The 12199-nt window shown below is 35.9% G+C and overlaps 1 protein-coding gene across 3 annotated transcripts; it reads left to right on the top strand.

Moving 5' to 3' along the window:
• The first annotated feature begins 3849 nt into the window (after positions 1–3849).
• LOC140812055 (microtubule-binding protein TANGLED) lies at positions 3850–5370 on the top strand. 3 transcript variants are annotated; one of them, XM_073170234.1, is made up of 4 exons: positions 3850–4013; positions 4100–4209; positions 4303–4361; positions 4449–5370. In XM_073170234.1, exons 1-4 carry the CDS (start codon positions 3921–3923, stop codon positions 5216–5218), a joined length of 1032 nt encoding a protein of 343 aa, XP_073026335.1. In that variant the 5' UTR covers positions 3850–3920; the 3' UTR covers positions 5219–5370. The 3 variants fall into 3 exon arrangements, with proteins under 3 accessions (XP_073026335.1, XP_073026336.1, XP_073026337.1); XM_073170236.1 differs by having other exon boundaries at positions 3957–4013; positions 4100–4169; XM_073170235.1 differs by lacking the exon at positions 4303–4361 and having other exon boundaries at positions 4100–4169.
• The last annotated feature ends 6829 nt before the right edge of the window (positions 5371–12199 follow it).

Raw genomic sequence — 12199 nt, 5'->3', positions numbered from 1 at the left:
AGCTATTCCAACTGTTGTGCCAATTGATTCCCAATATCATCCTCTAGAGGCACCAGTTTTGGCTTCTTCAGACTTTATTATTCCTCAAGACAGCTCATATGCTGATCAGAATCCAACTTCTCCGCCTCAAGTTCCAGAAGACATTGCTGCAACAATCACTTCAGTTCAGAATGTTGCTGAAACAGTAGCAACTGACCAAGAGTTGGTTATATTTGATCAAACTGCAAGAGGACCGGAAACCTCTCATCAGTCTCCTCATCCATCCTCATTAGATTTTGATCTTGTCCTTGAAGAAATTCAGAATATACAGAATAGTATGAATCAGATTCTCTCAGCCATCTCAAAGATTCAGAATACGCAACTGTCTCACACTTTAAAGTTGGAACACTCTCAACAATTCAACTCCGAAAAGCTGAAGGCCATCCAAACTGCTATTACCTCTCTCTCATCTGTAGTTGAATAAATCCAGAAGAACAAGGGGATAGCCTTGAGTCTTACTGCAACTCAAAACTATATTAACAAACGAGTTGACAGTGTCGAGACACTCGTCTCCAGAAAGATAGATTTGCTACAAGTCGCAATGACCTTTGCTATCGAAAACATTTCCACTTCTGTCCGGCTTCTATCTACTGACGTTCGGAAATTATCTGTCAAGATGGAGTTGTTTGACAAAAAGGGGTAAGAGCTCAAAGAGATTTTAGAACAGCAGAAAAAATCTTAAAAAGCAGTCTTTCTTGTATTTGTGAAGAATGTGAGTTCAGTTGATCTACTTCTTATTTTATCTACTATGAGTTCAATTATTCGGTTTTCTTTTACTCTAGTTTTGTCAAACACCATAAAGGGAAAAATTGTTGGAAACTTAATTCCAGTATTTGACAAAAGATAAACCAACTGAACTAAGCAACTGAATCCAACTAACTTATCGACGCAACTGAAATATAACTGAACAGATGTCTTCTCTATTAAGCTGCTCTTTCACCTGAACATCTCTTCAGTCATTCTCGTCAACTGACTTTTTACCAGCTGATCTCTCAGCTGTACACGTCATCAGTTGAAAACGACAACCGACAAATAGTACAACTACCTGCAACTAGTAGTGGAACGCCACATTTTAGAATGAGGAGTGTACGACTGTCAGAGTATATCGACGTGGAAATCAACGGTTAGAATATTCAAATATCCTTTAATGTTATCGTTGAGAGAGAAGCCTATAAATAATCGAAGGTAGCAGCCGAAGACAACACGACTGATTTCAGCTATTACATTCTAGTTGTTGTTACGCTGCTAAAATATCTACTCACATTCAGAAGCTAAAAGTTCACGTTTACTAGTTATATCAGTAGCATTCAAAGCTACATTCTCGAGCTTAAATAACCCTTTGTAATCTTTGATAGTTTTTCTAAGTTGTGATAAGATCAGTTACCATCTGTAAAAGTGTTATATACTAAGAGTTTCAGTTGTGGCAAAGTGATAAGTCCAAACTGAAGTGGGTCAGTACAATATCTTGTATTTGATCAAAGTATTTTAGTGGATATCCTATCTTCGTGATAGAAGGGGTGACATAGGAGTTATTCAAGTCTCCGAATATCCAGAAACAAATTGTGTTATCTTTACTTCAGTCGTTACTTTTCAGTTAGATACTTTATCTTTCAGTCAGTTTATTTTCCGCAACTGTTTCTTTCAGTTTAAGTGATTGTCATTGACCGAAGGGATACCTAGTATCAGTTTGTAACAAAACTGAACTCATATTGTCGAAGAATATTTAAATTTGAGGAGTGTTTATTCAACCCCCCTTCTAAACACTCTTTATTCGTTTAACCGATCCTTTCAACCATCGCTAAAGTTAGCGATGGTTTTTTATAACTGTCGCTAAAAAGAGCGACAGTTATACAAAACCGTTGTAATTTTTTAATTAGCGACGGTTTTAGTCGTTTTACTAAAACCGTCGCTACCGTCGCAAAATTTAATAATTTTTTTTAAAAAAATTCAAAGACAACAGAAAGAAAACGTTTTACAATAACCGTTGTCGTAGAACTAAAAAAACCAGCTGAAAGACAATGATTTAAACAAACCGTTGTCTTTGACCCTTTACAAAACACATATAGACAATGGTTTTTAAAAACCTTTGTCGTAGCTCAAAAAAACACGCTCATAGACAACAGTTTTTAAAAATCGTTGTTGCAGATATATCAAAGACAACGGTTTTGAAGAGACTGTTGTCTATGAGAAGATTTTTTTAGGTTACGACAACGGTTTTTATTGAAACCATTGTTAAAAATAAAAAGACAATGGTTTTAATAAAAACCGTTGTCTTTGATGTGTTGTTGAATGTGTATTTTCTTGTAGTGGCTACTTTTCCTAGCCTGTACAGCCTTACGTGGACCACCATGGCTCGATGCTAGGACCTCACGAGCCCAGCCCCTCGAGTGGAAAGTACCCCGCGTGGTTCCCCCTCCTTTTATCCTCCAAAAATCGTGCCCTAGCTATCCATGAACCCAATTTTCCTTCATCTTTTCCCTTTCACAGTCCAGCCCTTATATATCCCCATCTAGGGCTCTTAAACCCTCTGAAATTCATCACTTGTAATGGCCCTACCATGGCAGCCCCTTTGTGCATAAATATCATGAAGAATTATGCAAGAAAAACCATGATTTTCCATGTATGATTCATAAAAACGAAAATAAATGAAAGAGTATCATATTTTTCATGCAAACATGTATATACACACGTAATATGATATGAACGTTGAGCAAGGAAAGATTAAGACATGCTTTTGTGTGTTTCACACGCGAAATTCAACTCTTAACGTGTAGGAATGTTGGCGGAGAGGCGGGAGTGAACTTGTTGAAATATCGTCTTCAAAACTCACGTGAAAGCCTTCAAAACGTGTGGTGTATGTTTATTTTCTGATGGAGAAGACCCTAGGTCTCGAGGAGAAGTGTGCATGAGTTATGATTCAAATTAGGGCTTAGGAGTCCTTGTTTTAATATAAATACTATAGTACAAGTTTAGACTCAATAACTATAGTATAATAGGCCCAATTAGACCCATTATATTGTAGGTAAAATATTTTTTTTAGGATAGTTTTCGAAAATCTCTATTTTCGTCAAAAATCAATTTCCAATTTAAAATACGACTCGGCTCGTAAAAACATCTCAAAAGATACAATTTTCGAAATTATCGTATAAAATATATCATTTATTAAATAATTAAAAATAATAATTTAATAAAAAAATTTATCTTGACAGTCTCCGATCTCCATTCCTCGACCGCGTCTTGAATAACACTTAAAAACAGAGTCTTATCCATTTTAGAGAAAAATCATATTTTAAACATGTAAACATACCTACCACATTGAATTCATGTAATTAAAATAATTTAATTAGGTATTTTTTTATTATTTTTCTTAGATTTTCATGCAGTTAGATTACATTATCGTATTTTAGACTTTACAATTTGCCCTAAGTTTTATCTAGTGTGTCCTATTTGAATCAGAAACTTAATAAATAGCCAACAAATTTTAGTTTTAATTTGATTTCTGGATAAATCAATATAAAAAACGATATCCAACTATATCTCAAATAATTGTGGTAAGTTTTTTCAGGTGTGTCTATTTGAAATCCGAGACATAATTTTAAATGGTGAAAGTGATAATAGGTAAACATTAAGAATAAATTAAGTAATTTAATTGAAAATTGTATTAATCATTAAATGGAATTTAAATAAAATAAAATCAGAGTCAAAGTGGAAATATTATTAATTAATTAATTTAAATGTCGATTCGACCGTTACAAAAACACGCGTCATTGTATCCGTTACTCCAAAAGTGAGCTGCTCCAATATAATTTTGTTGTTACACTTCACTTCACTAGGGAGGGCGAGAAGAAACACACACAAATCCGTGCAGATAGTGTGAAAAAATGGTTGCAAGAAGCCCACCGAAGCAGCAGCGGAGATTGGCGGCGGCGCTGCCACCTCTCAGTCCCTCTCTTCTCAGAGAAACAGTTAAAAAGGTACTAATTTCTGTTTGCTTTTATCATATCATGTTAACAAATTCTGGATTTGGAGAAGAAGTGGTGATTTGTGTGTCGTATCGAAGGTGGATAAGTGTATGGCTCGATTGCAAGAGCTTCAATATGCAGTGAATGGCGGGAAGAAAGTGAGTTCAGGTGAGAATCTTAGTCCACGCTGTAAACAGCAGCGTACGAGGTACGGATAATCGGGAACTTGGTTCGTCTAAAAGTTTGAAGATTTTTTTCAGCGCCCATTGATTTTATTTGTTGTTTGATTATAAATTTGAAGGATGAAAAATGTTAATTCCCGAAGGTCTTCTCCAGGAAAAATGCTAATAGATAACACAGGTTCTTTTACATTTTTTTTTTATTAACATGCTGTGGCTGATCTCTGATTCAGTTGGTTGTATGACAAAAATGAGTTGTGGTGTGCAGAGGAATGGAGACGAATGTCGCTTCCAGCTATGCTTTTAGGAGAAACAATTGGAGAAATCATGAAAGCAAGTCAATTTGCAAGGAATATAGTGGAATCAGTTGCCATTAAAGATGACCCAAAAACTCCAATCACCGAAAGGAGGAAATACAGGTTGAATGCAGACGATTCCAAGATCCATGAACGAAGAAAGAAAGAGAAACAAGCCGTATTGCGAACAATCCGATCCCAATCAAACATCCCGCTTATCCAACGGGCAAGATCTCGAATAAACTTCAAGGTTTCACCGGCTGAGAAAAGGGAGTGTGACAAAGAAAACTCTAGGTATATAGCTAATCGAGTATCCCCGAGGAATGCACCATGGGCTAGAAAGACAGTATTGTTTCCGAACCCATTATTCCTTTCGATGTCTCCCACGTCTCATCATCAAAAGTTCTGCAAGACTATGTCCCCTGTGATTGGGAAAAGGACGAGTATTCCGCACAAGTTCTCGATCAAGTCTCCTCCGGCTGGTTCAAAGTTTCAAGTGAAGATTAAAGGCCCTCCACTTTCGATTTCTCCTACAAGACCAGTGGGTTTGTCCAAGAAATTGCCGACTGCGTCAAAGATTGGTAGATCATTTTCGCCATCCAGGATAGCAAACAAACTGATTTCGCCATTGAAGGGGAAAAAATCTGTACAAAGGAGCAGTGACGTCACCAAGATGATGAGCGGACTTAAACATCGTCCGGTGATGTCAATGTCAGTTCGATTCTCACCTCGGAGAATTTGAATTTATCTTCTCGATGATGTCTATAGCGAGAAGCAGCAGCATATAAGAAATTTTATAATTTCCATGGTTGATTGTATTTCTGATTTGCTGGCCAGTTTTAGTAGTGAATATTATATTCAGAGGATTGTCCATATAATGATATATTCTCTTTATTAATCATCCTTTTGAAGTCTTTTTTTCCTCAAAATTCATTTCATGTTGTACGTGTCCATCTACTTGGGGGTTGGTATATGGTTTCCTAAGTCCATTTCCAATAAATATTATCATGTAAAAGCAGAAGCAGGCCACAGAATGGATGAGGGCTAAAATCCTTCATAAGTAGGCAAAATCCTTGTTTCAGCAGTGTTGTGTGATAAGAAATGAATTGAAATCAGTAACATTTACGTATGTCTTTGAAAATCCGATCCGCGGTATATATTCGTTTCTATTTGATATTTTATTTTTGAATTCGTTTGTTGTTCGATATTAGATATGATATTTGAAAGCATGTTTGAAATAATTAAAATGTGTTATAAGGATTCGAGTAAGAAATGACAAATGAAATTTCGATGTTTGATCTGTTTCGTTAAGGCCCTGATGTTGTAGGTTATGATAACTGTTAATTAGTAATATATAAGGGACTGATCAGTAAACCATGAAAAATGAGATAATTTTCAATGATATGTTTATATTTTTGTTCGTATTAGCTTCATCATGCCTATAATCAAAATTATGATTTTGTATACCTATATGTATCATTGGTATTTTTTGTGCACGATCAACCCACACTTGCTGAGTGTTTCCCCAAGCACTCATCCTTACTCTTCCTCCCTATATAAGAATGAAGACCATTTAGATGAGGATGAACAAGCCATGTTTTGGGGCTGGTGATGAAAGACCGAAGATTGCATGACATTGCAAATGAAGCGTTTATTCTCGGCGATCCTACGCCAAATGAAAGATTGGTTAGCAAAGTGTTCAGATCCCTTCCAGAACGCTTCAACATTAAAATCTGTGTTTTTGATGAATCTAAGGATACTTCTACACTTAACCTGGAAGATTTAATCAGCTCACTCAGAATATTTGAGATGAATCTAGACTTACAAAAAAGAGACAAAGGGAAGGTTGTTGCACTGCAAGCTTCTTATGACTCCTTCGATGAATTTATTCGGGAAGTTAATGAGTTTGACCAATGTGAAGATTCGATCTCTCTGATTACAAAGAAGTTCGATGATTACCTAAAAAGAATGAGAGACACAAAGAAAATTGTTATGATCAAGCGCTTACCACTAGACCAAAAGCTATAGCTGTTAGCTAAGACTCAACTTTATTTCCTTATACTTGTGACAACATAGAGTGCACCTAATTGGGTGCTAATGAGTCTGGCTGTCTATCTGCTAATGATGTCTCATATCCCTTAGAGATCAATTTTACGCTTTCCCTACCGTCGGCCATGTCCCCGGCAGAGAGTATTGTCCGTTAAGATCTAGTCTCACTCTTTTATGATCCACTTGGCCAACAAAATCAAGCGGCACAACGTCAACAGCTTGACGCATATGAACTTCCCAAGAGGTCACCCATTTCCAATAAATATTATCATGTAAAAGCAGAAGCAGACCACAGAATGGATGAGGGCTAAAATCCTTCATAAGTAGGCAAAATCCTTGTTTCAGCAGTGTTGTGTGATAAGAAATGAATTGAAATCAGTAACATTTACGTATGTCTTTGAAAATCCGATCCGCGGTATATATTCGTTTCTATTTGATATTTTATTTTTGAATTCGTTTGTTGTTCGATATTAGATATGATATTTGAAAGCATGTTTGAAATAATTAAAATGTGTTATAAGGATTCGAGTAAGAAATGACAAATGAAATTTCGATGTTTGATATGTTTCGTTAAGGTCCTGATGTTGTAGGTTATGATAACTGTTAATTAGTAATATATAAGGGACTGATCAGTAAACCATGAAAAATGAGATAATTTTCAATGATATGTTTATATTTTTGTTCGTATTAGCGTCATCATGCCTTTAATCAAAATTATGATTTTGTATACCTATATGTATCATTGGTATTTTTTGTGCACGATCAACCCGAACTTGCTGAGTGTTTCCCCAAACACCTATCCTTACTCTTCCTCCCTATATAAGAATGAAGACCATTTAGATGAGGATGAACAAGCCATGTTTTGGGGCTGGTGATGAAAAACCGAAGATTGCATGACATTGCAAATGAAGCGTTTATTCTCGGCGATCCTATGCCGAATGAAGGATTGGTTAGCAAAGTGCTCAGATCCCTTCCAGAACTCTTCAACATTAAAATCTGTGTTTTTTATGAATCTAAGGATACTTCTACACTTAACCTGGAAGATTTAATCAGCTCACTCAAAATATTTGAGATGAATCGAGACTTACTAAAAAGAGACAAAGGGAAGGTTGTTGCACTGCAAGCTTCTGATGACTCCTTCGATGACTTGATTCGGGAAGTTAATGAGTCTGACCAATGTGAAGATTCGATCTCGCTGATTACAAAGAAGTTTGATGATTACCTAAAAATAATGAGAGACACAAAGAAGTTTTTTAGGATCAAGCGATTACAACTAGACCAAAAGCTATAGCTGTTAGCTAAGGCGCAACTTTACTTCCTTATACTTGTGACAACATAGAGTGTACCTACTTGGGTGCTAATGAGTCTGTCTATCTATCTACTAATGATGTCTCATATCCCTTAGAGATCAATCTTACCCTTTCCCTACCATCGGCCATGTCCCCAGCAGAGAGTATTACCCGTTAAGATCTGGTGTCACTCTTTTATGACCCACTTGGCCAACCAGATCAAGCGGCACAACGTCAACAGCTTGACGTATATGAACTTCCCAAGAGGTGACCCATCCTAGTACTAATATCACTCATGCACACTTAATTCAACATCCCTCCCCTCCCCCCCCCCCCCCCCCCCCCCCCCCCCCAAGAAGTATAGAAATATGCTTATTGGAAGACTTGAACCCATGACCTCACTTTGATACCAATTGTGCTTACCACTGGGCCAAAAGCTATAGCTGAAACGTCCACTGTTCGTTCTTCTTAAAAAGTACTAACTTTTTTTTCCTTCTATACTAATTCTCGGCAGATACCTATACATACATACATATATATATATATATATACATACATACATACATATATATATATATACAATATTTTGACACTCTTTTAAAATAAAACATACCAACTGTATTTGAAATTTTAAAGAAAGAATTCAAAACGTAAAATCGTAAATCGTTTCACTAAACCTAAACTTAGCAATATTTCAAAATAAAAACTAACTCTAACAACCTCTCAAAACCACTAAAAACGCATCATAAAAGTCGTAAAAATCTTTATCATAAACTTTAGATCATAAGTGCGGAAAACTAGCGCTGTTCCTCGGGTTATTTGCACCTTCAGTCCAATAAGATCAACAATCAAGTCCCTCAACTTCAACATCATGCTCACCTGCATCGATCACACATAGTGAGTCTAATGATTCAACAAACCATAACCATAATGACGAATAATTCATATACAATCACATACAACAGTGAAAATACTTTTACTTAAAATAACATTTCATGAACATGCATAAACATAAACATAATAATCTTCCCTTTCATCATAAAAATTCTACTTTTCATCATATACGTATGTGTTTTCCTTTTTCGTTGAATTCAGATCGTTAATTGTGATTTTCGTATCAGCTGAAGGTCGATGGGTCCATCTAACTATTACCACAGTACTGGGCGGCAGGGACATCAGTGACACTCTCACCCGTCAATTGAGCCTTGGCCTTACATAGCATCGTTTCATCATAATCATTGTATTAGTTACAATTACTTCACTTCCTTCAACATTTCACATTTTCATCACTTTATAAAAATCAAAGTAGGCATAAATCATTTTTCTTTTAAACCAATCTTGCAACATATCTTTTAGCATTAACGTTTCATCATAAAATTCCATAAACATTTAAAATAATCATATTAATATATTTTACAGCATTCAGGACACTGCCAAGACGTTTACTATTTTCTGGTGTAAAATGACCGTTTTACCCCTAGACGTAAAATTTATCGATTTTGACATTTTTTTTACTTTTGTTGACACTAGACCATAACAAATAATTATTTAAGTTTTAATTGAATTTCTTATATTTTTATTTGGCATAAATTCATGGTTTTCTATTTATTTCGTAAATATTAATTCGTAGAGCGTTTTAATTCCGAATTAATTCAAACTTGATTATTAAATTCTCAACCTTTAAACATAGACTTTTTATTACCTAATTTACCCTTGTGACCCATGGACCACCCCTGTAGACGCACGGTTCAAGCCTTAACCATTTAAACCCATTAATTCGAACCTTAGCATGATACATTGAGCCATGTTGCGCTACCTTCAAGCCAAGCCCGAGCCACCTCAAGCCAAACTCTTCCCAGACCCCTATGGACCCTACTGACCAGCCAAGACCCCTTGAACTAGCCCTTAGCAAGCTGCAACCTCCTGCACGTACACAAGAGCATGCGCGAGCCCCTCATGTACGCACCTAAGACTCCTATTGTGACACCCTTCTTCTATACTTGACAAGATTAATGATACGTATACTCATAATCAAAATAGAGTTTGAATTATATATCAATATTATGAAGAAATTCAAAAAATTGGTATCAATTTGACTGTTTATAAAAATTTTGGCATGATAACCCTACATTTTGTAATAGCCAAACACTCGAGCAACAACATCTATACGTACGTGTAAGAATATCTTCATATACAAACATACACCGTATACATATAGTTATAAACGTCGTGAAACCTGTTTCAAATCCTGACATAAAATCCATTATAATACATATGCAGATGTTGTACAATAAGACATCCAAGTTATTGTCTAGGTAAGGCACGTCACAAGCATCCATTGGCGAACTGACATCCTATGTATCTTCATTATCTGATCCTATAATACATGAGCTATGTGAGTTTATAAAACTCAATAAGTTGGCACTTATACGTATTAATATGCATCAAAGGATTATACATATCGAGTTGTGATCAACAATGAATCTTTAAACTATGTCATACCATAGCATATATTCATGTTCATTTCTATACTTGAGACTCATTAGTTGCCTTTTACTACCGTGCTTGCTTTATTATATAGCTACTATTGTGTTGGACGTCAGAGAACTCTGTGACAGCCCCACGTCCCATGAACACATATTGACCAACAGGTTTGATGGACTTAAAACCACCCATGATATCAACAAGCTCATACATCATATAAAAATTAGTCATGTTCTTTTTCTTTTATGTTCATGTTCATGACATAGCACCAATCTTCAATATTCATGAACTTCTTTCATATTTAATACATAAAAATGGAATACGGTGCTATGTTTTCATCAATAAACATACTAACAATGTACATAAAGCAATAATCAATGGAAAGCATTTGAAACCCATAATATTACTCATGTATTACTTCAAGAACATGCTAACTTAATGTCCAAGCATACGAATATTGGATTGAGACGACGTTTCTCGCTCCTATACTGCCGAATATATCAATAATTCAATCACTATTTCTATACTAGGTGAAAGTCATCCCTTTATGATCCTCTACATATATAACAACCACTAAAGATGAACACTTACAACTCTAGGATGATCTTGAGATGGAGAATTCAATTCTAGCTTCAAAATGAAGAAGAAAAAATCATTTGGAGGAAGGGTTCCCGTGTGTTTGCTGTGAAAAAGTCAAGATGAAATGGTGAAGATGCTTAGAAAATTCGAAACTTATCCGTTCTTATACTCAGCGGCGCTCGGGCGGTAAGATCGCGTAACTTTCTGCCAAAAATATGAAAATGTCGTGCAGTGGCGCTCGGACAATAATATTCTACCGCTCGAGCACAGAACTATCTATAAAAATACTGAATTTGTAGTACAGGGGCGCTCGGGCGGTAACATCTTACCGCTCGGGCGCCAAACATTCTGTCCCTGCACACAACTTCATCAAAGATCGCTCCAAAAACGTCTCTTCCTTTCATAATTTGAAAAAGTGGTAAACATGAAAGTTGTAGCCCTATATCTTGGCTTGCATCCCCAATTAATTTCATGTCATTTGAAAGTATGAGTAAAATTTTATGCTCATTCGTGTCAGTACAAGAACGACGATACACACTACACACTTTGGGACGATTTTGGTCTTGTTTCCTAATGGATTTGGACAAAACTCAAAACATAAAAGCTGTAGCCCTACTCATTGAATTTCTAATGAAATTTGCCTCATATCAATATGATTCATATTCAAATACTTAGGCTAAAAACCGTAAGAAATATCATAGTTTCATTCTCGTTTCATACATTTAAATATCAATGTTCATGACACCATTTCATTCACACATCTTATTGTCATTATTCAATCTAGTCACTATATTCAATCTCATTATCGATACTTCAATCAACACGTGAAACATAATGAGCCAAATAACAGCATAATAAATGACATAAACGCATCATTAATCATTTGTACGAGTAACCGGGCATTGTAATTCTCCCCACCTTCAAAGAATTTCGTCCTCGAAATTTGACGTACCATATAGTTCAGGATATCTCTGTTGAATTTCGTCTTCTCGCTCCCAAGTTTCTTCTTCGATTGCATGATTGCACCATAATAGTTTCACTAAGAGTATTTCCTTGCCTCGTAACACTTTTGATTTCCTATCGAGGATTTGGACCGGCCGTTTTTCATACAAGAGATTCGATGCAAGCTCCAATGGTTCGTAATGAAGAACGTGAGCTGGATTGGCCAAATACTTCCGTAGCAAGGAAACGTGAAAAATGTTACGAAAATTTGACAAATTCGGTGGTAAAGCAAGTCGGTATGCTATGTCTCATATTATGTCCAAGATTTCAAACGGACCGATACATCTTGGACTTAATTTCCCTTCTTACCGAAACACAAA

This window comes from Primulina eburnea, chromosome 14 (assembly GCF_022965805.1).
Source record: "Primulina eburnea isolate SZY01 chromosome 14, ASM2296580v1, whole genome shotgun sequence".
Classification (NCBI taxonomy): Eukaryota; Viridiplantae; Streptophyta; class Magnoliopsida; order Lamiales; family Gesneriaceae; genus Primulina; species Primulina eburnea.
The sequence above is the reverse complement of the archived record's forward strand: the minus strand, read 5'-3'. Positions and strand labels throughout refer to the sequence as shown.

What these genes read in the sequence shown, in the direction of transcription:
- LOC140812055 (XM_073170234.1), top strand. Translation starts at nt 3,921, where the DNA reads ATGGTTGCAAGAAGCCCACCGAAGCAGCAGCGGAGATTGGCGGCGGCG. An exon ending in TGTAAACAGCAGCGTACGAG is followed by an intron (nt 4,210 to 4,302) that starts GTACGGATAATC and finishes ATAAATTTGAAG; the next exon opens with GATGAAAAATGTTAATTCCC. An exon ending in AATGCTAATAGATAACACAG is followed by an intron (nt 4,362 to 4,448) that starts GTTCTTTTACAT and finishes TGTGGTGTGCAG; the next exon opens with AGGAATGGAGACGAATGTCG.